The following is a 23,245-nucleotide window of genomic DNA, read 5'->3' as shown; positions in this document are numbered from 1 at the left end:
AAAGCCAACAACTACACCGCCACACTTGATGTGTCTCTCTGCGTCCACGCAGAATCAGGCCTAATACAAAGTTTCCATGCGACTGGCTCAAAATCTTACCATGTTCGGTTGACTCGGCTGAGTTTTGAGTAGAGCCAACGAGTTTTGAAACTAGGCTAAAATTGCACTAATCAAGCAATGCTAACTATCCAATTGATGGATCTAAAATCAAATTTAATGGTTATATTTAAACAGTGAGTGCTCCAAATTTCAAGAGCAAAATCAGATGGTTCACTATTTGGGCAGTCTGGATTTTCAAGCCACAACCATGCAGGTGTACCTTCGAAGAGTCACCACCATTTATATTTGGTGGACAACTATCATGGGAGCCTAGCCCAAAAATTATATTATAAGGACAAAACAGTTATTGTAGGTCTTATGCGACACGGTTTGAACCTCATTTTTAAACAAAAAGAAGCGTACGGTTGTTGGTTAGGAGGTCAAAAAAGAAACGGATTGGCTACTCACCCTGCCACTATCCCGGTGGCTAGTGGTCGGTACTCTGTGGGCCCCACCACGATGTATGTGTTTCATCCATGTTTACAGATCATTTTAGGGCTTGATGCCAAAAATGAAAGGGATATAAATCTCAGGTGAACCACACCACAAGAAAACAATAGTGATTGGATATCCACCATTAAAATCCTCCTAAGGCCTACTGTACTGTTTATTTGGCATCCAATCTGTTGATTAGGTCATACAGACCTAGATGAGGGGAAAAAAACAAATATCAGCTTGTTCCAAAACTTTTATAAGCCTCAAAAAGTTTTAAATGATTGAAGTTCATTCAACACTGTTTCTTGTAATGTGGTCCACTTGAGATTTATATTTACCTAATTTTAGTCTTAAACACTAAAATGACTAGAAAAATAGATGGACGGCATGGATGAAACACATACATCATAGTGTGGCCCACAGAGCACCGATGACCAGCCATGGGCTGGTGGCAGGGGAAGTTACTTTCATACGACGCTAGAATTGGCAATTCATACTTCACTATAGAATTGGCATCGATGTATGACAATCTGGACCGTCCAATTTGCCGGTCTGTGATAAAGCATGGATCGGTTGACCGAAAAATCTTGTACAATTGGTCCCTACAATTATATGGTTGCAAAGTGATCACTGGTCCAAATTCAGTTGTAAAACAGATGGTTAGGATTGTTCTACCAATGTAATTTTTGGGACCATTGACACATCCTTCTCATTTTCTAAACCTTCTAATTGTAGGTCACTAAACCAAAAAAATTAATATCTCCCAAGTAAAAGGATTTACGGGGCATCGCTCATCCAAGCTGGGTCCCATCATATCAGCCTGGTTTGGGTCACCTAATGATGGTCCCACTTACCAAACAGTGTAAGTGGGTGGCCCGAAAATCATGATTGAAATTACCCAGAAATCAGGCCCATTTGTTATTAAGTGGACAACTCGAGAGATTTCCTATACACTATTTTTCAGCTGTGTGTTCCATCTGAATCACGGTGGCATTGATTTTTGAGCCCCTTTGCCTAACAGGCGATGACTCACCTGATTGTCAAGATAGATTTCTAATAAATATTACAGTGGAGCCCACCCAAGCCACCTAATAATTTATTTAAAAAATTAAAACGTACTACAATGTAAATTATATTAAGTAGTTATATATATAATTTTAATTTTTTTTTTTTTAAAAAAAAAAATACTTATTTTGAATAGAGAAGAATATTAAAACGGTAGAGAACTAATGGCCACTTAGGTTCTAAATTCCCGGACCAATGGACTGATGGATAACTCCACCATCACCCCCACCATTTAATGAGTGGGGCGGTATGTGTTATCTATCCATACTCTGTACACATAAAACAAGAGGATTTCCAGCCCCACGCGCCCTTTCTACACGCGGCTACACTTGTCAGCATGCGTGTAACATACCATACCCATATCTCAAGTGGGACACATCATGTAGACGTTCTGACCAAAAAGACGCTAAGAAACCATGCATGGTCTAAGAGAACTTGCAAGTCTTTTTCTAGGCCGTCTATTTTCTTCTTTCACGTGTGATCTGCAGGGGTCGGTCCTGATACACGAGTTTGTTGCCGTACACATGCTTCACAGCTAGCTGGGTTAGAAGATTGCACAATTGCCCAGCCAATGGATCTAGGGTCATGTCCTAATGATCCACACCATTCATAAGATGGGCCTCACCGTGGATTGGTTATGCCGAAAAAATATCTTCAAAAATGGAAACGGTGGATAAAGAGACAGTCCATATTCAAAGGAAAAGAATTGAATGATCAAAGGGTTCAAATATTCCAATTCAAGATTCCGTTCTGGGTATTCCCTATCCACATGGGGCCTGCCGTATGAACGGTCTGGATCGTTTCAACATGGCCTCATGAAGCCATTTTTTAAGGTTTACAAGTGTAGATGCGTGTAGATGTTGGATTGGAACCGAGTTCGTATATTTGCTTGTGTAAGGTCTCTTTCTCTTCTCTTGGAATAGGGCGATTCCCACGTGCCTATTAGTCTTTCTTATTATTTAATTATTTAATAATAGCGGCACTTACGTGACTCAAATGGCTTACACGTGTCACATGTAGAGAGTCTTTCATCCATCAGGTGCCCAGGGACGAGGATTTCCTGCCAAAGCCTTTAGCAGGAAGATCCTGCGAAATGATGCATGGTGGGGTCCACCGTGATGTTTACGAGAAATCCAACCCGTCCATTATTTTTTCGAGCTAATTTTATCACATGTAAAATTGATAAAATAAAAAAAATAAAAATAAAAAAAGGAATATCCAAAACTCAAGGGAGCCCTACGAGATGAAACAGCGGAGAAAGGAATGCCAACTGTTGAAACCTTCCTGTGCTATGCATTGATGTTTATATGCCATCCAAACTATTTATAAAGTCATTTTCATTGAGAGAATGTGAACATATAAAAAACTTAGACCTAAACAGAACTTTTGTAGTCATATAAATGTTTCAATGGTGGTCACTAAATCTCACACTGTTTCCTATCGTGTGGCCCATTTGAGTTTTGGATCCACCTTATTTTTTATTTCAATTCTAAAATGATCTCAAAAAATGGATGAACAGGTTGGATATCTCACAAACATCATAGTGGGCCCATCCAAAATCCTTACGCAGGAACTTCCTGCGAAAGGCTTTCGCAGGAAATCCGCGTCCGGTCCCCCAGTGGGTGGGCCACGATGGAAAAATACACGGACCTGACATTCATGTGCAAGGCCTTCCGAAGAAAGTGACCAAACAGTGCAAATCCAAGGGAAAAGGTCCCACATTTTGATGGTTGCGATCCTTTGCTGGCACAAATTTCAGGATGGCCCATCCACAGTGGGGCCCATGAGATAAACAGTCCAAAACTGATGGAAGATGATAGGTGCTGAAGGAAGTAGGAAGAGATTGAAAAGGTGAATCGCGGCACACATACCATTGTGTCACACGTGTGCCAGATCCGCCCCATGTATCACGGTGGTATCTATGTTAACATACCCTGTCCCAAAACTATGCTGGTCCATTAATCAGACAGGTAAAATGTATATGGAGACTATAGGCTATTGGCCTTTTTTTCTAACCTTCCATTTTAATAATACAATTGTGGACTGTATGATGAATGGATCATCTTGATTTATGGATAACGAAAGGCTGACATTTTATCCCACCTAACAATTGGTCCGGATCTCTCCCAACTATGCCAGAATGGCAAGTGCATCGCGATTGACCTCCTCAATACATTCTCCCGCGCATGGACGTTATAGGCGAAGGAAGTGCGCTTCCATTTCGGGAGGATCCTCTCACTTTTATTCGAAGCCTTTTGTTCTTTTTTAAGAGAACATAGATACATCATTGGATCATTTTGCCCTTTTGCTTATTATACGGTGGCAGAGTACGAATACACATACTCATACACACAGATGTATCATTATTAGAATACATGCATCTCAATCCAAACCGTTCAAATATTGGGCCCCACTTCAGATGGTCAGCATAATTAAAATTTTACTACATTAGGAGGTCATCAAATAGACTATTAAAATGAAAAAAAGAAATCATGATCCAAATTTCAACAATCAAATGTCCATTAGCCGATGATCAAGATGGTCTATTCTATCTATTTTCGTCATATCTCCCATCTGAGGTGGGGCCCACAATTTGGTTGGTTTGATTGCAATATTGTATGACACTTGTGGTACATACAAGACATGGTCTCCCACTACATATACCTTCTATATTCCACGACCACTTTCTTTATGTAGTCTTATTCATATATAAAAAGAAGAAATATCAACCCTGCAATGTCAATCTGTGGGGCCCAGTGATTTTGCTTCCTCAATTCCTGTTGGCCCATCCAACCGATCGTCAGGGATGACACTAGTTCCACACTAAGTAAGCCAACGTCACGCCATTTCTCAACCCAAATAAAGAACGCGCAGTGCTCAAACCAGGTCCAGGACCTTCTAACAAAAAAATAACAAGATAAAAAGAAAGAATTAGATACTCTGGAGGAGGGTGATGGATGATGTGCAGGCACGTAGAAATTGCATACATTGAGCTCTGTATGCAAGTATGATACGATGAAATTCGATTGGACGACAAGTGTTGGTCTGGAATTTGGTCGTACATGTGTGAGTTTAAAAGGCATGTTAGAAATGATTGGATCTGATTCAAACTAAAATTATTGACTCGTGATGTGGAAATAGAGCAGTGCTGGATCAAATGTTCGACTCGTGATGTGGAAATAGAGCAGTGCTGGATCAAATGTGCGACCAACGGTTATTCAACTAACTGTTGAGTGCGCTATTAGAGTAATTTATAAATATTAGGGATATTTCTTTATTTCTTCAATGAGGGTCATTTTTCTTTTTTCTTTTTTTGCCTTAAAAATTAAAGACGGTTGAAGGTGTGGCAATTATACATTTGAGCGGAAATATGTCAAGGATGGAGGAGGGCACTGATAAATAATGACTGAGTAATACCGATATTACAACTTACTAATGACCGAGTAATACCGATATTACAACTTACTATCAACCCAATGTACGGGTATACGTGAATGATTCCTATGGCTAAAGTCTTCCTTTAGATCTAGAACACATGCACAAATGAAAGAAAAATGCAGTTACTAGCTATCACTAGGTCAGTTTAACTTGAGGTATGGATGAAGTAAGCTAATTTTAAATATTAGGGGTTTTGCGGCTACAAAGCGGTGAAGAAACCTAAATGTCCTAGAGGACTAGATAAACAATGTTGTGCTTGATTAATTGTTGCTTATGTTGGGTTTGATTGATTGATCATGAATGCTTCACTTTGTATTCTCCTATATTATTTATAAATTCCTTAATGAAGTCATAAAAATAATCGTTGGCTATGTAACGATCTCATATGCTACTAACTGTGAAGTAACGGTTACCTTCACTTAATTGTGCCTGGCCTTTAGTCGAATGCATTCTTATCTCACCAATGGCCTTTAACACATTCTCAGTACTGATGTAGCTTTAATTGTTGCAACCGCTTATTTTCAAATCACATGTTCAAAACACCCTTTCAAAATTTTGCTCATTAACATGCTACTATATCTCACGTGCACATGACTATATCTGTAATGTCCATCTAAAACTGTTATATCTTAGCCAAATAACATGCCACTATCAAAGAAAAAGCCACAAAAAAATGTTTTGATGTAGAACGGGTCGCGGACAGTTTCATGGCTAAAATGGATCAGAAAAGGCCCGGTCGACGATAGAAGTGATCCGGACCATCGGACCTTAGATCGGGCGTATCTCGCAATCCGGAATGAGTTATCTGATGTAAAATATATGATTTTGGGGTAGAACGAGCTACTTTAGCCAACCAACCCCGCTGTGCCGGGTTACGTAACCCGGAATTGCGAAAAACCCCTTGATCGACGGTCGTTTCCCTATTTTAATTTCGTTTTTACTATAAATAGTAAGTTTTAGTTTGATTATAACTTTTCATCCGTCGGGCTTTAGGAGTTGCGCCCAACGTGAAAAGAGCTTAAAATAATTAGGAGAATGGTTTTGTGAAGCCAAATAGGACACTTACTATTTTTGGCCGAAAACCTTGCGCACTAGTAGGCATCATGACCGTCTATAAATGGTAAGTTTACTATTTATAGTAAGTCGCGAATTCTAGGAGTTTGAGTTGTAGTCTGATTTTGATTTCACTCTCATTGCTTGGTACCCCTATTTAAAGGGTTGTGAACTCGTTTTTACTCATTCATTAATCAATTTCGAATTTATTAGAATTTATTTCTATTTTCTATTTTCTTTCCTCGTGGATTCGAGAAGTCTCTGTGAGGAGTCCAGAGAAGTTCCGTGGATTCGGAATAGTTATCCTCTTGAGAAAGACGGTGCTCGACCTCACGTCCTCCCCTGCGTCATGTCTGAAAGTAGTTTAGTCTATATAACTGAACTCCACTTTAACAACAACCTACCTACCGTCCAATTAAATCCTCTCATGCAATGGCAATACCAATCCGAATCCTCGTGACTATCAATTAGCAAATCCATTATGTAATTTTGTTGTTTAGTTTTAACTAACACATGCCATGTTCATAATTCTAAAATGCCCAGGCATCAAGCGCCACGCTACCAGAGTATCAATTGTCTCATGAGTAATAAAGCATATCTAAGAGGACGTGAATTTCCTGCAGCTGAAGTCCCATCCAGGACGAGAGAAACTCCTGGGCCATTAGGTTCCATAATTCAACCATCTAGACCGGTGAGCCCATGGGACCTCTTATAGATATGCCATTCATTGAAAGGGTCCAAGATTGGATAATACCAGCCATACCCATTGAATGTGGACAAGTGCTGTAAATTTGGACCGTTTATTTTAAGACCAGCCAATGGTTGGGATTGTCTCGCCTAGGGGTTTGTTTGGAGCATGATCAATCCATAGCTGGCATCATAAAACCAATGGGCCCCCATTAGTATGAAATCTGGACGAGAGGGTTCCATAGGATTCCATGATAATCATTCCTAGTTGGAAATAAGATGAAGTCGATTTTTGGGCCATGCCGGGCTTGGGCTTTGAGGATTATAGTATCTGCGGCATGGGAGGAGATATGATTTTACTGGGACATGAGTAGGTGCGAGTGGGCCCACGGTCAATAAACCATTTTATATATCCGAGGGACCCCACAGAGGATAGGCCATGCCTTTAAATTATCTCCCTATGGTACAATCCTTGCTAGCGGATTAGTGGTTCGATGCTCGTCAGTCTTCGGGCTGTGCTTCGTGCTCAATGGGGCCACAGTTTTGACGGTCTAGATTGTCTGTGTGCAGGCCACTTGCACAGGGTTTTCAATTCTGATAAATGGGCAATGGTTCCACAATCTAGACCATCGGTCTGTCTGATAAGTGAGCATTTCCCGGTTGTGAGTAAGGGAAGTTATATGATACTCAGGCTGGCGTATGACAGTCGATATGCGGCCCTCAGAAATTACAAAAGTGGAATATACGAATTGAAATAAAACTAACTCAATTGTGCACCCCATTATTTCCAAAATCACAAACCCAGGATCAAATTCATCGAACAATCCTAACCTCTGATACACTTGTTTGTGTAAAAAGGACCCTGAAATCACCTGGAAAAAAACAAAAGAAAAGATAAGGTCACTCTACTCATAAGGTGGACCACACCATGGAAATCAGCAGAAAACTGATGGTCAGACTCAACATTATGGCCCACCTAGTGAGGATCTGCCTGATTTTCATGGTGGGGCCGCTCACTCAACTTCATTTTCTGGTCACTACATAGTCAAGTGGGACCCAATGGTCTGGTCACAACACTCGCAAGTATTTTCCTTGGCTTGTTTAGATTCGTGAAAAGCATGTAAAGAAAATAGTGTTTCTTGGAAAACCTTATTTTTAAGAAATCATGGGAAAGAAAATATTATTTTCTTTGTTTGTTTTTTAACAAGGTTTTCATATAAATTTAAAATATATTTTCAAGTTTGTTATTTGGTAAAATAAAAAACAAAAAAAAAAAAGAAAATGAAAAGATTTTAGGTAGTCATTAGCATGTGCTAGATTAGCACATGTGGCACATGTGGGATACTAGAGACGAATAGTAGCACATGTAGCATACACAACATATGTGGGTACTTAAAGATGAATTGTGGCAGGCATGATAAATGTGAGGTGTTTGAAGTTGTACCATGGCACATGGCACGAGACATACATATTTGGAGAATCGAAGATGGACAATAGTACATTGGTGCATGTGAGATGTTTGGTACGTGATACAGGTAAGATGAATAGTAGTGCATGTGACACAATAGCCCATGTGAGGCACATATGGATAATGACATGTCGCACAAGAGAAGATGGATGATGACATATATGATGCGTTAGCATATTGAGGGCTCTTTACACATGTGAGGCATAAGATATGATGGATAGTGGCAAATGTAGCATATTGAGGGCTCTTTACACATGTAAGTGTTTGTTGGAAAATGCATTTTTTAGGGATTAAAATGAAAAAGTAAGTTTATTTATTTTTATACAGAGAAAGTGGGAAATGGTATTTCCCACAATTTCCTTAAAACAAAGGCCTACCTAAAAAGCGGAAAATGACTTTCATGGGAAACACTGTATCAATCCCATACATTCCATGAATCCAAAAGACCCTAAAATATCTGTTATTTTCAGAAAACTGATCAGATACGGGCAAGGTATCCAACTTGTACCATGCCATCTTTCCTGCCTACATGGTAACCATGGGTCCATGGGTAGCGGACGTCAGTTGCCTTGAAAAAAATTAGAGGCAAGATACTACAGCTTGTGGTGCAGTTCCATCCTTCCCCGCCAAAATGCCACCTGGGTAAGACATGAATGCTGCGAAAATGGTACCCCCATCATGAAGATCACCAAAAATCAGGCCATTCTGCTCATCAGAAATGCGACATGTTGGCATCATTGGACAACTGACGGTCTGACTCAACATACTGGTGTGGCCCACCTAATGAGTGGATCATCCTGATCTTGGAGAAGTTCATCTTAATTACAGGACCTACGTACCAATGTCCTGCATAAGTGGCATGCCGACAGGAGAAGGCGCATGCACTGCAAGTTACAGTGCTGTTGCCTGCAAAAAATGGGCCGGACCCTACATCCGGATGTAGCCAATCAGTTCTCTCTGGTCAATGGCATTCATACAGAGTGTAAATTTCTAATTTGGACAAAAATTAAAAATTATTATCACAATATTAAAATAAAAAATAAAAATCAGATAATAATTTCAACACCTGCTCTGGTGGTAGACTCTCGGGAGTTTCAACACCTGGTCAAGGGTTCAAGTACCCATAGGCGGTGAAATTCCACTAGCGTGAGTGTGTGGGGATGTGTGTGCGTGCGTAAATAATAATAATAAAAAATAAAAAATTTCAGGGGCAAAAGTAGACAAACAATTCTAACACCAAAAATGGGCCGTACCCTACATCCGGATGTAGCCAATAAATTAAAAATTATTATCACGATATTAAAAAATAAAATAAAATCAGATACTTACCATATTCAAGAACAGGGATAGAATAAGAAGGAGAAAACAAGCAAGACTCGTGGGAAGAGTATTTCATTAACGTGGTCGTTGCTTCAACGGTTCATCTGGCAGGGCCCACCATGTCAGCCACAGCCCAGAAATAATCCTGTCAAAAGCTCCTAAGCAATGGTGTTATACTACATTAATTCATTTAAAATGATCTTATGTAGCATATTAATATATTTACAGGTTACAACGTATTCCATGAAGGCATACTATGATTTGATCTCATCCTTGAGGGCTGCATCGGATCCAAAACAACAGTCAACCTGCAATGTTGTCAACCAGGAATCCACCTGAAAAATCACACCAGTAGCAAATCATAAAACAAGAAAAGAATGTAAGAGAGAGAACACGGGCTTTCAGGAATGGCGAGGATTAAACTCGGCTACTTGAACTAAATAAAGGCCTCCAGCATATTTCTCAATTCATCCACCAACCACCATACATATTGCATACATGGACACCAATCCATACAGTCCAAATGGCGGGACCTACCATGGATGGGGCAAACTACTTAAATTGGACAGCTATAACTGTTTTCATTCTAACTGTACAGTTGTTGGCCACCAGTGGCATGGTTAGGATCATCCCATGAGTGTGGTTTATGAAATATGCTCGACCCAAAATAGGGCCCCATGATCTGGACATTCAGGATTGGCATATACATCCTTATGCCATGCATCATAGAAATCTGGCCCCACATGCTGTTATTCCGTTGTTCACGAAAGTCCCCTAGAGGAGTTTATCGGGCAACTGATTCCAGACAGTATTTTCCCAACTATCTAGATTTTTCTTCTCACGCCTAAAAACGTGACCTGAGAGTATTCAATATTGGTAAAAAATCATTGTGCAGACGATTTCCTATTACACGTTCTATGAACAAAGTTAATCTCATCGGCTTAGCATCTGTTTCGATGACAACCAAAGACAATTCCTTCTCATTTCTAACTGATGGGCACTGCAAATGTGTTTGTGCCTGTTTGGGAAGTCGGCCGACGGTTCAAATTTACTTTCCTCTCGTGGCCCAGCTAAAGAGCAGATGGAGCTGATTTATTTTATTGAGGGTATCATTATGTGACGCCACATCTAATGGACAGTTTGATCTTGTACAGGTGCAACACATAGGCAAGTGTGTGCAATGGCAGAAAAACACCACCTCCCCAAATCATTTTTGGGGACAAGCTGAGAGCTACATTCTTGATGGTATCATCGCAATTGCGGCCAGAAATCATTCCCTTTAATGCAAGGGTGTCATCCAAACAGGCACTTTGGAGTTTGGACTAGTGGCATGCCATTCTTCCCAACTTCATTCAAGACCCGTTGAAAACAAAAAATGAAAAATAAACTGGCAAGGCAGGATAAGAACAAAATGGTATGCATGGGAAAGAAATTACCTGCATTTTAGAAACACTCGAGCATTCCAATCGCAGTCCTTGACGAGTCAAGATATAAAATGAATAGCGTAGTTGTTGATCTTCTTGTAAGAAGCTGGGCAATGGCCCTACCTCAACAACATCGGACAATAGAGTGGAATCTTGTGGACTTAGGTCTGCATGGAACATATTGTAAATTCACAAGTCAATAGAAATGTACAGGTTACAAAAGACAATGGGCATGCTGATGAAAGAAAAGAGTGGAAGATATCTTTCCATTAGAGTAAAAACCATGCGTCCCTTGATTTATGTGTATAGATAAGAAGGAGACAGAAGCAATCCTTCCCCATGTTACATGATAAACTAGGAGTGAATCAAATGAGGATGATTTTATTATTATTATTATCATTTATTTATTTATTTTTATTTTTTATTTTTTTGAAAGGCAATTAAAAGAGGGAGAGTAAATAACATGAACATTTCAAAAGGTACCCATCTCACCAAATCAGGGTAGAGGTTTGCTCGAATACATCGCGACATATTGCAATGCGATACGTCTGGACATCGGCTGTTGAAACTGGGTATTCTTCCAATGATCTAACATGTTCATATGACAATTCTCAATTTCTATGGTGAAAACACAACAAATAAAATCTCTTAATTGGACTATGAGTCCTGATAAATCTTATTGTAATATGTCCGGATTTATTCAAGCAAACCTCGTCAGGGTAGAAGGATAGAAAATGGCATCCCTCATTAATAAAGTACTATAACACTTATTCCCTCTTACATCTAATGAAAATTTTGATATCGTATGAGTAGGCAAATCTAAAGTAGTTGAAATGTAAGGGCCTATTTGGCAGACTCCTAAAAATGAGCTCAACTCATTTTAGTTAACAGTAATTATGTATTAGAGATTGTTTGTAGGGTTAAAAATAATCTTGATAACCAACAAATTATATCATCTCCAATAGATAATTACTATTAACTAAAATGAGTTGAACTCATTTTTAGGTGTCTACCAAACAAGCCCTAAGTTATTTAAAAGTGGAAAAAGTTTCATAACCACAGTAACCTGCAGCCTTTTATGGATACTGTCAAGGACCATTACCTATAGAATGCAGGTAGAAGAAGATACACAAGCCATGAAGAACAACAAAGCGCGGAAGCCAATCATCCACTTCCCCGTCATCTAGAGGTGGTGGTTCTCCTGGGAGGGCAGTCCATCTCTATGAAAATTAAAAAGAAAAAAAAAAAAACATGAGAACCATCAGTCAGATTGAAAGTGTACACATTTACAATTAGAAAAAGGTGAATCAAGACAGGGATGGGAACCCATTACAGTTCGAATATACAAATATCCAGCAAGACGAGCAGACCTTAAAACTTCGTCAAGATGTTCCAATCTGAAAGGGAGGAAGTTTCCAAGCCTTTAGAATCATTAATATCAATCATATAAAAATGTGGAACTATTGAAACCTAAGAAGTTAGTATTTGGTAAGTTCCGAGTATGAATTTGTCATTATTCCAAGGCAACATTAGAGTGGCAAAATGACTAAGAGGTAACGAAGGGTGGAATTATTCCGCCATTGCAGCATGTTAAAGCATTAATATAGGGAAATTAGAATTAATTAAAAAGATAAACAATATGAAGCAAACTACCCAAGTGCATTAAATTGACTATAGGCGCACGATGAGTGAGGGAAGTAGGAGCAGTTTCTGGTGCAGAAGAGAGGAATATTCCAATTCAAAATGTTAGAAACTGTAAATGCCTAGGAAGGAAGAGCGGCCTGTCGGTTAGAAGGTTCCTGCAACTAAGAAATCACCAGTACGCCTTCGTCGACAGACTCAATATGACATGCTTTAGCATTCCAAGCTAAATCTCAGGCTTTGGTAACTGAAAATAGCTGCCTAGATCGTGTTGTCTCATCTGAAATTGGACACAGGCACATCAGAATCCTGATAACATATACACACGTGATTTGGTTATCTTAAACAACCACAAGATTTCAGTTCCCCACAGGTACGCCTGCTACCGATTTAAAACATGAACTCTGGAAATTTTGGATGAGAATTCACCTCATCAGGTGCACTTCGGCTACATGCGCTAAAAGCTTGAATTTAGGAACATGGAATATTAAAAGGTCTACAGGAGAATCAGTCTTAAAACATGTTTTAGTTTTTAAGCTGCAAGAGTTGGATATGGACTTGAATGGCAATAAGCACAAAGGAATAAACCGAAGCCTCAACAGATTCGGTTGATGGGCTCCTGGACCAATACATGTCAAAACAAGCACTTAAAATGAACTCACATGAATATCAGCAATGATTCAAGAATCTAGAGTGGGGGGGGGGGGGGGGGGGGTGGCGGGGGTGTAAGGTAGAGACAAACTTGAACAAAATGAATGAAACCCAAATTAATACCAACCAATAGGTGAATGCCAACTGTCAAAAGATGCTTTACCTTGAACCAGGTGAATGTTACATGGATCTTTTGGTGAAAAACCAAGATCCAAAACATGTGCTGAATCTCTGGAATCAAAGTGAGATTTTAGCACGATGATAAGAAGGAAATATACCTCTGGTTAAGAGTCCTATGAAGGAATTATAGATGAAAAATATCAAGTAGTGGATCAAGCATTCAAAAAAAAATGTTCCATTTGTTATTTTAGAAATTTGACAAGGGATATTAGAACAAACTATAACATAGTCCAGTAGACAGGCTGCTAAATGTTTATCCTGGATTCAGCTGATAAGAGTCGGCACGAAAAGATGTAGTAAGAGTGAGAACCATGGAATTACATTATGCCTGACCAGCATCTTTGCACAGCACATGTGTGGGTATTCAGTTCTTAAGAGCAGGGGATATTGTCCACTAATCTAGACCATTAGTATGTTGGATCCCACCATGGATGCATTATTCCTCACTAATCTCCTCAGTAAGTCCCAAGATTAATCATTGGGATCTTCTAATCTTGGAGATTTTGGGGTGTGGTCCATCCAAGGTGGGAATCGGCAGACTGATGGCCTGGATTACCAAACCATGGGCCCCACTTGCAAGAATTGGAAACCCATGTAGACCACGTGAAGACACGGCACATACAATATATAGTTCATCCTAGTCACAATTACTAAAATGTAGAAGGCTAATACCAACCAGCAGTAAACTGGCTCATGCATGGCAACCACCGATTACGACAGCCTGATAACAAAAGTCAGAAAACAGAACAAGCTAGAAAAGTATTCTCCCAGCTTCCTTTTCGTTCCATTTTGAAACCTTCTTTGACATATTAGTATAGCATGACTAAATATATGTGCCGATTCCTCCATATGAACCATATATGCATGACAGAGAGCATAAAACCAACAGTAAAAGATGGACAAATGGAAGAAACAGAAAACAACCCATCCAGTTGATCTTACTGGGCTTTCAGATGAGCTTCTCTCTCTTCTGCGGCAACAATTTCCGAACGAAGAGATTCTAGTTCTGCAACAGTTAGTTCAACCTGCAACTCAAAGGCATGACTTCAGTAATGAAATATTGCGCTAATGGCAATTGAAGTGGAAAGCCCGGTAGACCAAACCTTGTCACTGTTGCTGCCAGATCTCCATGGACTAAACAAGTTCAGCATAGCTGTGGCACTCACTAATCCCCTTCTAGCCCACAAACGACTACGAGACCTGTAATATAAAAGTAAAGAAATCTATAAAGTCATTCCAGAATATTTTGTAATTTAACCCAAATGCATACTAAGACACTGTGCAATACCTAGAAGAGTAGTCTGTCCTTGGTTGTGAATTTGTTGAACTCTCTTTCTGAAGACAATCCTTTTCTGGTGTTGAAGCTACAAAGTGGTCTGGAAAAACCTCTATTTTTCCTAGACTGCCATCCATTAAGCCATTCTCCACTTCCTGAAAAAAGCAAACCCAAATTTTTTATAAAATAAAAACATAAAATCTAATAATGAATGAACTGCTTCTCTTAAATCAAACAACATTAAATTGCCGTGCAAAAAACAATTGAGACTTCAGTGAAATTTACTTGCCTGATTGCTTCAATGCCGATCATTATAAACAGGAAACCACAATATATAACCAGTGGCTAGATTGAAATCGTCCTCCACACCCTATAAGCAATGCCAAAACTTTCTCAAAACAAATATATTTTTTGAAATATTAACATGTTGAAAAGTCACTTTCTGAGATTTTTATTTCACATGTCATGTCAAAAACAAGATTGACCTTGTATGCGTATGTAACTGAATACATGACATGCCAAAAATACAGTCCGTTGCTATCCTATTACATTCTTACTCCGATACAAAAGATATAAAGATAGTCTGTATTATGATAATACTCATTTGGGGAACAAAGTGACTGTTCATGGTGAGACTTTGCGTATGTAACTGAATACATGACATGCCAAAAATACAGTCCGTTGCTATCCTATTACATTCTTACTCCGATACAAAAGATATAGTCTGTATTATGATAATACTTATTTGGGGAACTAAGTGACTGTTCATGGTGAGACTTTCTAGGACAATGACTCGATCTCCATTTGGACGTACAATGGAATTGAATCATGAAGACGAATGACAAAAAATAATGATACCTCCGCCTAGCATTCACATGAGGAAGTAGCTCTCGAATTGCAGTTAGTTTCATTACTTTCAAGTCTGGCTTGAAAGTGACATAATTGCTTTTTGAAACTCAGGCCAGCAATTTGGATGCTAAATGAAGAAAATTAACTAGGTTAACTCCACTTTACTTGATCGGTAATTGTAACTCAATTTGACGGTGCATCCAAATGCACCCTTGGGAACCAGGTAATGCATTGTTCTGAAATGATACTTTGAATTATCTCATTAGCCTCCCTCAGCAGAACCGGTAGGTAATGCAGGGGCATTTTCACACCGAGCTCGAGTGGGGTCGCCTGTGGGATGCAGGGGCACACTCGAGGTGGGCGGGGCCCACGGGGCAGGTCTCGTATTCAAGACTCCTCATCGTGAGTGATTAATGTGCATTTCACACCGGGCTCGAGTGGGGTAGCCTGTGGGATGCGAGGACACACTCGGGGTGGGCGGCCCATGTGAGGCGGTACCCATGTGATTTAGGGCCCACGAGGGAGGTTCGGCCGAGATCCTAACCCATGAGATGTGGGGCCTGGGCTATGGGATAAAGGAATTAATTCGCCATGCTTTAATAGTTTGAGCTTTTAGAGCAAGTGGTTAATTGTCCTGCATCAAATTGGTATCAGAGCAGGAGATCTCGTGTTCGATACTCCTCAACAGGAGTGATTAATGCAAGGGCATTTTCATACCGGGCTCGAGTGGAGTCGCCTGTGGGATGCAGGGGCACACTCAGGGTGGGCGGGGCCCACGAGGGAGGTCTCTTAATTCGCCATGCTCTAACAGTTCGAGCTTTTAGAGCAAGTGGTTAATTGTCCTGCATCAGTAGGCAAAACAATGAAACAAAAAATCAACCAATTAGAGCCCCATTGCCATTCAAGCATGAAATTTGGCAAAGAGGAACCAAATGCCTTTCTAGAGCCCATGTGGAATGCAAGAATGACTACCACAGTGTTACTTTACAAACATTTGAAAGCAATATTAATGCATCAACTTCTTCACATGCTCCCTAAGGGCATGTTTGAATATCACCAATTCCATGGAAATCAATGGAAATGGGAAAACGGTTTTCTATTGATGTGACAGTCCGAGATTGGATAGCAAAGAAAATTGGAGGATTCCACGAGGCAATCATTGCACCTTTTCATTGTTTGGATTCCCTGGAACATAAACTAGCTGACTGTTGTCACAAAAATATGAGATTTCCACTTGCTATACAAACAAGACCCCTAAAAATGTAATCCATGTTTCAATAGAGCTCATGGAAATAATCATTACCTTTTCCTTTCTTTTCCCTTGGAATACATGTGTCCAAACATGGCCTAAGCAACTACAATAGCCATACACTACACTATAACAAGATAAAATATTTTAAAACAAAAATGGATAAATGTGACTGTGACTAAAAACCCAGTATAAAAAAGAAAAAGAAGAAAAACAACAACTCTAGTGAAAGGAGATCCAAAATAACACACCACCGCGAATCTATCCATTCCATGCTAACAAAATCAAATCCCATAAAACCAACATTAATATAAGCAAAATTTGGATAAAGTAAGAACTTTCAATTGTAATCAAGGTTTAAGTACTGTCTGAAACCGGGAAGGATCGATCGATAAGTATCAGTATCGCCCATGAACAATACATCTGCATTGGCTCCATAACAGCTCAAAGCAGCATGAAACGGGGCAATACATGAGGGCATCGGTGGTTAACAATATGTTATGTAGCACACCCATTTCAAACCTTGATTGTAATATTGATTTAATAGACAAGGGATTATATGAACCTACGCCCAAAGATATGTATGGCATCATTCGGCCTTGAGTTTATACAAGTGGGCCCCATCATTCAGTGATCACGATTAAGATGGGCCCCGAGTTGATGGAGCATGCCCCAACATTCTTGCAAGATCCTATCAATCTAATCTTTTGGATTTTTTATTTTTTATTTTTCCATTGGATGTGAACCATTGCTCTATTTTATTCTTAACCATCTATTAGAAGACCACCAGTTGAATTGTTGGATTTTATCTCGCCGAGGAGATTTCCGAAGCGTGGTCCATCCACTGTGGGGCCCAACACATCAACTGTCCAAATCACAGTACCATGGCCCCATTGTACAGACTCGAGGAGCATGTATTCTCAACACATCGGCATGCCAGGGATCATAAGATTCCACTCAACAAAAACCCATTACAAGTTACTAAAAAAAGAAAGAAAAAATCTATTCACGACAAATTCGAATTCAATCAATATCCGAAGGCTGCTTTTGGATGAACGATATTAAGTGAATCACTAGCACATTCCTTTCAAGCCTAATTGGAAGCTAAGTCCCTTACTATAATGAATTCTAAGCAATTTGGCCATTTCAAATTTCAACGTTATTGCACTAATTTTTGCAATTCAATTCGATAGTGCATCCAAACGCACCCCAGGGAATAAAAAGGAAAGAAAAACAAAAAACAGAAGAAAGAACAAACCGTGGAATCTCTTGAACTCCTCGGAATCAAACACGCAGAGAATCTCGTGGTTGATCGCATTAAAGGCTGCAGATTATTTCGAAGAAAGACGGCTGTATTTGCAGAAATCGATAATTCAAGCGAGAAAGAGAGAGGTCAACTGCAATCAAAGCTTCAAGGGCAGAAAAGGAACAGAGCGAAAGCTAGTTGATCATTCCTTGCTTTTTAAGACTGCGATCGCCTGACTTACGCCGAGTCATTCGGAGGGCATGCCTACGACTAACCGAGAATCACTTGTGAGAGATTATAAAATAAGATCCACCCCGTCCATCAGGTGTTCAGACATATTTTCACCGTGGATACTAAAAATAAAATAAATTCAATTTTATATAGGCCAAATCATAGGGAACTGTGTAAATTCGTTCCTAAAAATTCTAAATTAGATTTTTGTGGATTAGATAAGTTTTTAATGTTCTTATATTCGTGGAATACGTTCATCACGGAGGTGGGCTTCAGATGAGTAGATTGGATGGAGTTTACACAGTATGGAGGACCCCAGACACAATTTGGACTATTTAACGGTGGGCCCTCCCGTCCCCATGGTGTAGCCTATCTGAGTTTTTCATCTATCAAATTTTTGGTACCCAACAAAAAAACAGGGTGGCCCACCTGATGGACGGAGTGGATCTTATCCAAATATATCCCTCCACCCACGTCATCGAATATTCCCGCGCCTACATGGACTCGAGTTTGTTGCAACACCTTGTTTCGGTTTCTTGCCTCCCAGAGTTCCTCTAACACAAAGCTATGTGGCCCTCCGAGATGTCTGTGTAAAATCCAGTCCGTCCATCATTATTTCCAAATCATATTAGAATGTTAATATAAAAATTAACCATGTACAAGACTGAAGTGAGCCACAATACAAGAAATAGTGAGTATTGAACGTGGAACATTGAAACCACACTAGGGCCAAAAGAAGTTTTGGATCAAGCTGATAATCATTTTTTCCCTTCATTCCCGTGGTATTCACATTATGAACGGTTTGGATGGAATATAAACATCACAATGAGGCCGAGAAATATTTCAGTGGTTGGCATTTCCATTCCCACTGTTTCATATGATGTAACCCACTTGATTATTTTATTGGTTAATTTATCCATTTCCTTTTAAATTATTTTTAAGAACCGATGGACGGAGTGGATTTTCCATGGACATCTATTTGGGCCCCACGTGGCTCTGCGATGCAGGAAACTTACGTGCGCATATGACTACCCGCAGTCAGGCAAGTAGCGATTTGGACTCAACTCCTCAGACAGGAGGAGTCCGTCCCGAGCCGGTAAATCCATGATTAGTTGCCGTGTATAAAGACGCTTTTGTCCCTCCTTTCATGTCGTTAAGAACCGCACAAGCGTCACTCGCGTAGCACAGGAAGCGTGCCTCCGCTAACCGAGCGCCACGTGGAGGAGACGTGTAGGCGATCCAATCCGTCCATCACGTGTGCCCACCATATGGAACTGTGGAGGAGGGGATGCCCACCATTACTTGTTTGTGTGGCCCACTCTGGAGTTTATAAACCGTCCAATTTATTCATCCACCGATGTAGGAACTCCAAAAAAAATCACGTTATTCCAAACGTCAGGTGGGCCGCACAACGTGAAATTAGTGGTTTTATTGATGATTTTACACCGTTCCTGTGGTGTGTGACGTGTGTCCCACCTGAGCGTTGAATTGTCCTGATTTGTAATTGTAGGATCGACGCTACGGAGCACTGGATCAATATGCGCGTTACGTGAATGTTCACTTTGTGTTTTGTAGCTTTATAGAAAGTGTGGCTCATGGTTCACTGATCCAGACCGTTGATTTGTTAGGCCCACCAGGGATCGTCAACAATGTCAAAAGTTTCAGTTTTAAATATTAGTCCAAACCTTTCGATTTATTACAACAAGCATCCGCATTCAAATATTAAAGAGCCACATGATTGAGGTTAAGAATTTCCAAAAAGTGAGATTTTGAAGCATGTTCAACGCATGGAAGGACCAACGTATCAACGGTCTCGATCATTGAGTCATATCCCTACTTTTACCGATTGAATACTCGAGAATACTGTGCACATCCTTGGCTAAATGATTAAAATTCCTCGAGGATAAGATTCGTTGGAACACTGCCTCTTTTTTAATTGGTGGTTGGAACCGAAATCCTCTGCAACGCCTGTTTTAGGCAGCGCCTGAAACACCCAAGTTTTGTGGGACCCAACATACTGTATTTGTAAAATCTGCGCCATTCATCAGGTTTTATCCTCGACTCAAGGACCTGCGCCAAAAAATCATCTAGATCGAAAACTCAGGTGGGCCAAACCACGGAAACAGTGGGGACGGAATGATAGCCATAGGTTTATTTGTGGGCCACCATGCCGTGTATCTTTCATGAAACCCATTATTTGATGGCCAAAAATGAAAATATCCAGTGGTGTTTTTTCCACAATCAAGTGTCCACGAATCAGAGGTTGTAATTGGTCTGCCAACCTGATTCTTGGAGTGTAACTTACCGACATGGGATCCCACGATTAAGTCGGTTTATTTTAAGCTATTATATGTGTAATTCTGAGTGGGCGGTGTATGGAGCTTGTATTCAGCCAGAGTACGAATTTTATTAAATTAGCACGAGAAATTTACGAGTGTACGACCCATTTATGGCCCATTTACGAGACCAAGCCACCTCATCTTACCGTGCAAGAATAAGCCCCAGCTGAACGGACGCTTCCCAAAGGTCGAAAATGCCCCTGCCTTTTCCATCAAGCGGATCGACCGCTGCTCGAAGACGAGCGCTGACGGTCCTCGAACTCCGAGTTGTACGAACGGTTCAAAAGAGATCAACGTTACATGGGCCCACAGTTATGTATTTATTATATCCACAACGTTCATCCATATTTCGAGATCATTTCGGATCATTATCCCCAAAAAAAAATCATATCCAAAGAGCAACTGGACCACACCACAAAGAGCAGTAGAAAATTGATTTTCACCGTTGAAACTTTTGTAGGGCCCACCATAGCATTTATTTTCCATCCAATCTATTCATAAGGTTACAAAGACCTGGATGAAGAGGAAAAACAAATTTAGTAATGATCCAAAACTTCTGCGACCCCTAAAAAGGGTTTCAATGGTAGATGTTCAATCCTCCACTGCCTTTTACAGTCTGATCCACTTGATAGCTAAATTTATCTTATTTTTCTTCTCAAGATTTAATACGAGTTTGCCAAATAGATGGACGATTTGGATATAACACATACCTCATAAAAGAACCCACAAAGGTGGTGGGAATTACAATAGGAAAAAAATAAGCCTAGAATATATGGTTATGGATTATAACCGTAGCCATAATCAACCCATGTTTTTTCAAAATGTCCTTTGCGATGTATCAAAGGTCTTTCGATTAACCGAAAAAGGTTCAAAATTGTCCAGTGACTTTGCATAAAAAAATCCTGCAATTTTCAATTAATCGAAGTGTATTCGATATGTATCGAAGATATAGCTACGGATTATAGTCGTAGCCATAACTCAGTCCGTAAAAGTCTACGCAATTTTTTATCTTTTTTTAAATTTTTTACATGGAGAACTTTATTCTACCTACAATTTTCTCTAGTACATATTTATATAAATATGTATATATAAGCATAAATAAAAAAAAATTCTCTCTTTTTTTCATTTCTTTCTTTATTCATTTAACAAGAATATCTTCTAAATCAAAATTAGTTACTTGATGTACCCTATATGATTTTGGGGTAGGAGAAGCTACTTTAGCCAACTAACCTAGTTATTTTCCAAGATTCCATTAAGTCGATGGTTGAAAATCCATTTGATTCACTTTGCGGTCAATTTCAATTAGTTCGTGATCAATTTCATTCATTTCATTTACTTCACGGTCATTTTCATGCATTTCACGGTCAATCCCTGTAAGACCCGTGTCCTAATCCGTACCATTTCATTAGCTTCCGCGGTCCTTCCGGTCAAATTCCGGCAACCTTCGCACCGTATTCGGTATTTGCGCACGATCTTAAGCCAGGTCCCGCACACCGACGTCGGCTCGATCCGAAACTTATGTCTTGGTGATCGCGTCGTCGCCGCGGTTCCAACGCCGTAACTTGCGCACCGAACCGATACCCAGGTAAGAAGATGCCGATCAGCGTTTATTCCGAAGAAACACCGCGCGTTGCGGATTTCGAAGGAATCTCTACACAATTAGTCCCACTAATTAAACATAAATGCAACCATACCTCAAAGTACCTCACCCATTCCCTCTTTTTCCAAAAGTCCACCATCTTTCCACCTCACCATTTCTCTTTTCTCATTTTCAACCTCAACCATCCCTCTTCTCCACCAATTTCAAACTAAACCATACCCCTCATCACTTCTTTCTTACAACCATCACTCCACCCATCCCTCCACCCATTATTTCTATCTCTCCCTCTCATTCTCTAGCAAATTTTCCAAATCCCATGAGAAATTTCACTCATCCAACACTCCCTCTCAACTTCAAGTGTGGCCCACCCTCTCATCTCCAATCTCAACCATTCATCCTTCATCAATCTCCATTAAAAGTGAAGGAAAGGAGCTAAGGAGTCCAAGGGAGCTAGGAGAAGGAAGATAAGGTGGGTGTTTTTCCATTAATTTAAATTTTAGGGCCCACTTGTTGGTGGGACCCATTTGGATGTATGTGATTTAATCAAGAGGGCCCATAGTGGCGGGGTTCCTCTATCTCACCGTGTATCTCTCTCTATCTCTCCTTCTTTCTTTCTTTGTAATGGTGTGGATCCCACCAATATGTGTTACATCTCCCCCGTCCATCTACACCAGACGGTGTGGTCCACTCTATTACAGGTGATGATCCACACCATCCACTATCTAGGTGGGTTAAATGCTTTATATATAAATATATATATGTTATATTTTATATAATATATTATGTATTATATATAATATAATATATATATATATATAGATATATATATATATATATATATATATATATATATATTATGTATATAGGTTGGTGGGCCACATCTACGTGGGACCCACCCCAATAATACACTTATGTATGCCGTCCAGCGTCCCTGGACGCTGGACGTTGGCAAGTGGCATGGGTGTGTAAAAAAAAAAAGGGGATAAAGGTAACC

General features: G+C 39.9%; 1 protein-coding gene across 2 annotated transcripts; it reads right to left on the bottom strand.

Moving 5' to 3' along the window:
• Positions 1-9,621: 9,621 nt before the first annotated feature.
• LOC131245165 (uncharacterized) lies at positions 9,622-18,272 on the bottom strand. 2 transcript variants are annotated; one of them, XM_058244435.1, is made up of 9 exons: positions 18,094-18,252; positions 15,023-15,107; positions 14,750-14,888; positions 14,565-14,661; positions 14,404-14,486; positions 12,323-12,386; positions 12,092-12,209; positions 11,002-11,156; positions 9,622-9,900 (listed from the first exon to the last, which is right to left on the bottom strand). In XM_058244435.1, coding segments are annotated over exons 2-9 (738 nt in total). In that variant the 5' UTR covers positions 15,024-15,107; positions 18,094-18,252; the 3' UTR covers positions 9,622-9,819. The 2 variants fall into 2 exon arrangements, with proteins under 2 accessions (XP_058100418.1, XP_058100417.1); XM_058244434.1 differs by lacking the exon at positions 15,023-15,107 and having other exon boundaries at positions 14,750-14,892; positions 18,094-18,272.
• Positions 18,273-23,245: the final 4,973 nt, after the last annotated feature.

Source organism: Magnolia sinica, chromosome 5 (genome assembly GCF_029962835.1).
Source record: "Magnolia sinica isolate HGM2019 chromosome 5, MsV1, whole genome shotgun sequence".
Lineage (NCBI taxonomy): Eukaryota > Viridiplantae > Streptophyta > Magnoliopsida > Magnoliales > Magnoliaceae > Magnolia > Magnolia sinica.
Note: the sequence above shows the minus strand (reverse complement) of the source record. Positions and strands in the feature narration are given on the sequence as shown.

What these genes read in the sequence shown, in the direction of transcription:
- LOC131245165 (XM_058244434.1), bottom strand. Translation starts at nt 18,153, where the DNA reads ATGCGATCAACCACGAGATTCTCTGCGTGTTTGATTCCGAGGAGTTCA. An exon ending in GGAGTTCAAGAGATTCCACG is followed by an intron (nt 14,893 to 18,093) that starts GTTTGTTCTTTC and finishes TGCTTTTTTCAG; the next exon opens with GAAGTGGAGAATGGCTTAAT. An exon ending in AGGACAGACTACTCTTCTAG is followed by an intron (nt 14,662 to 14,749) that starts GTATTGCACAGT and finishes TTTATATTACAG; the next exon opens with GTCTCGTAGTCGTTTGTGGG.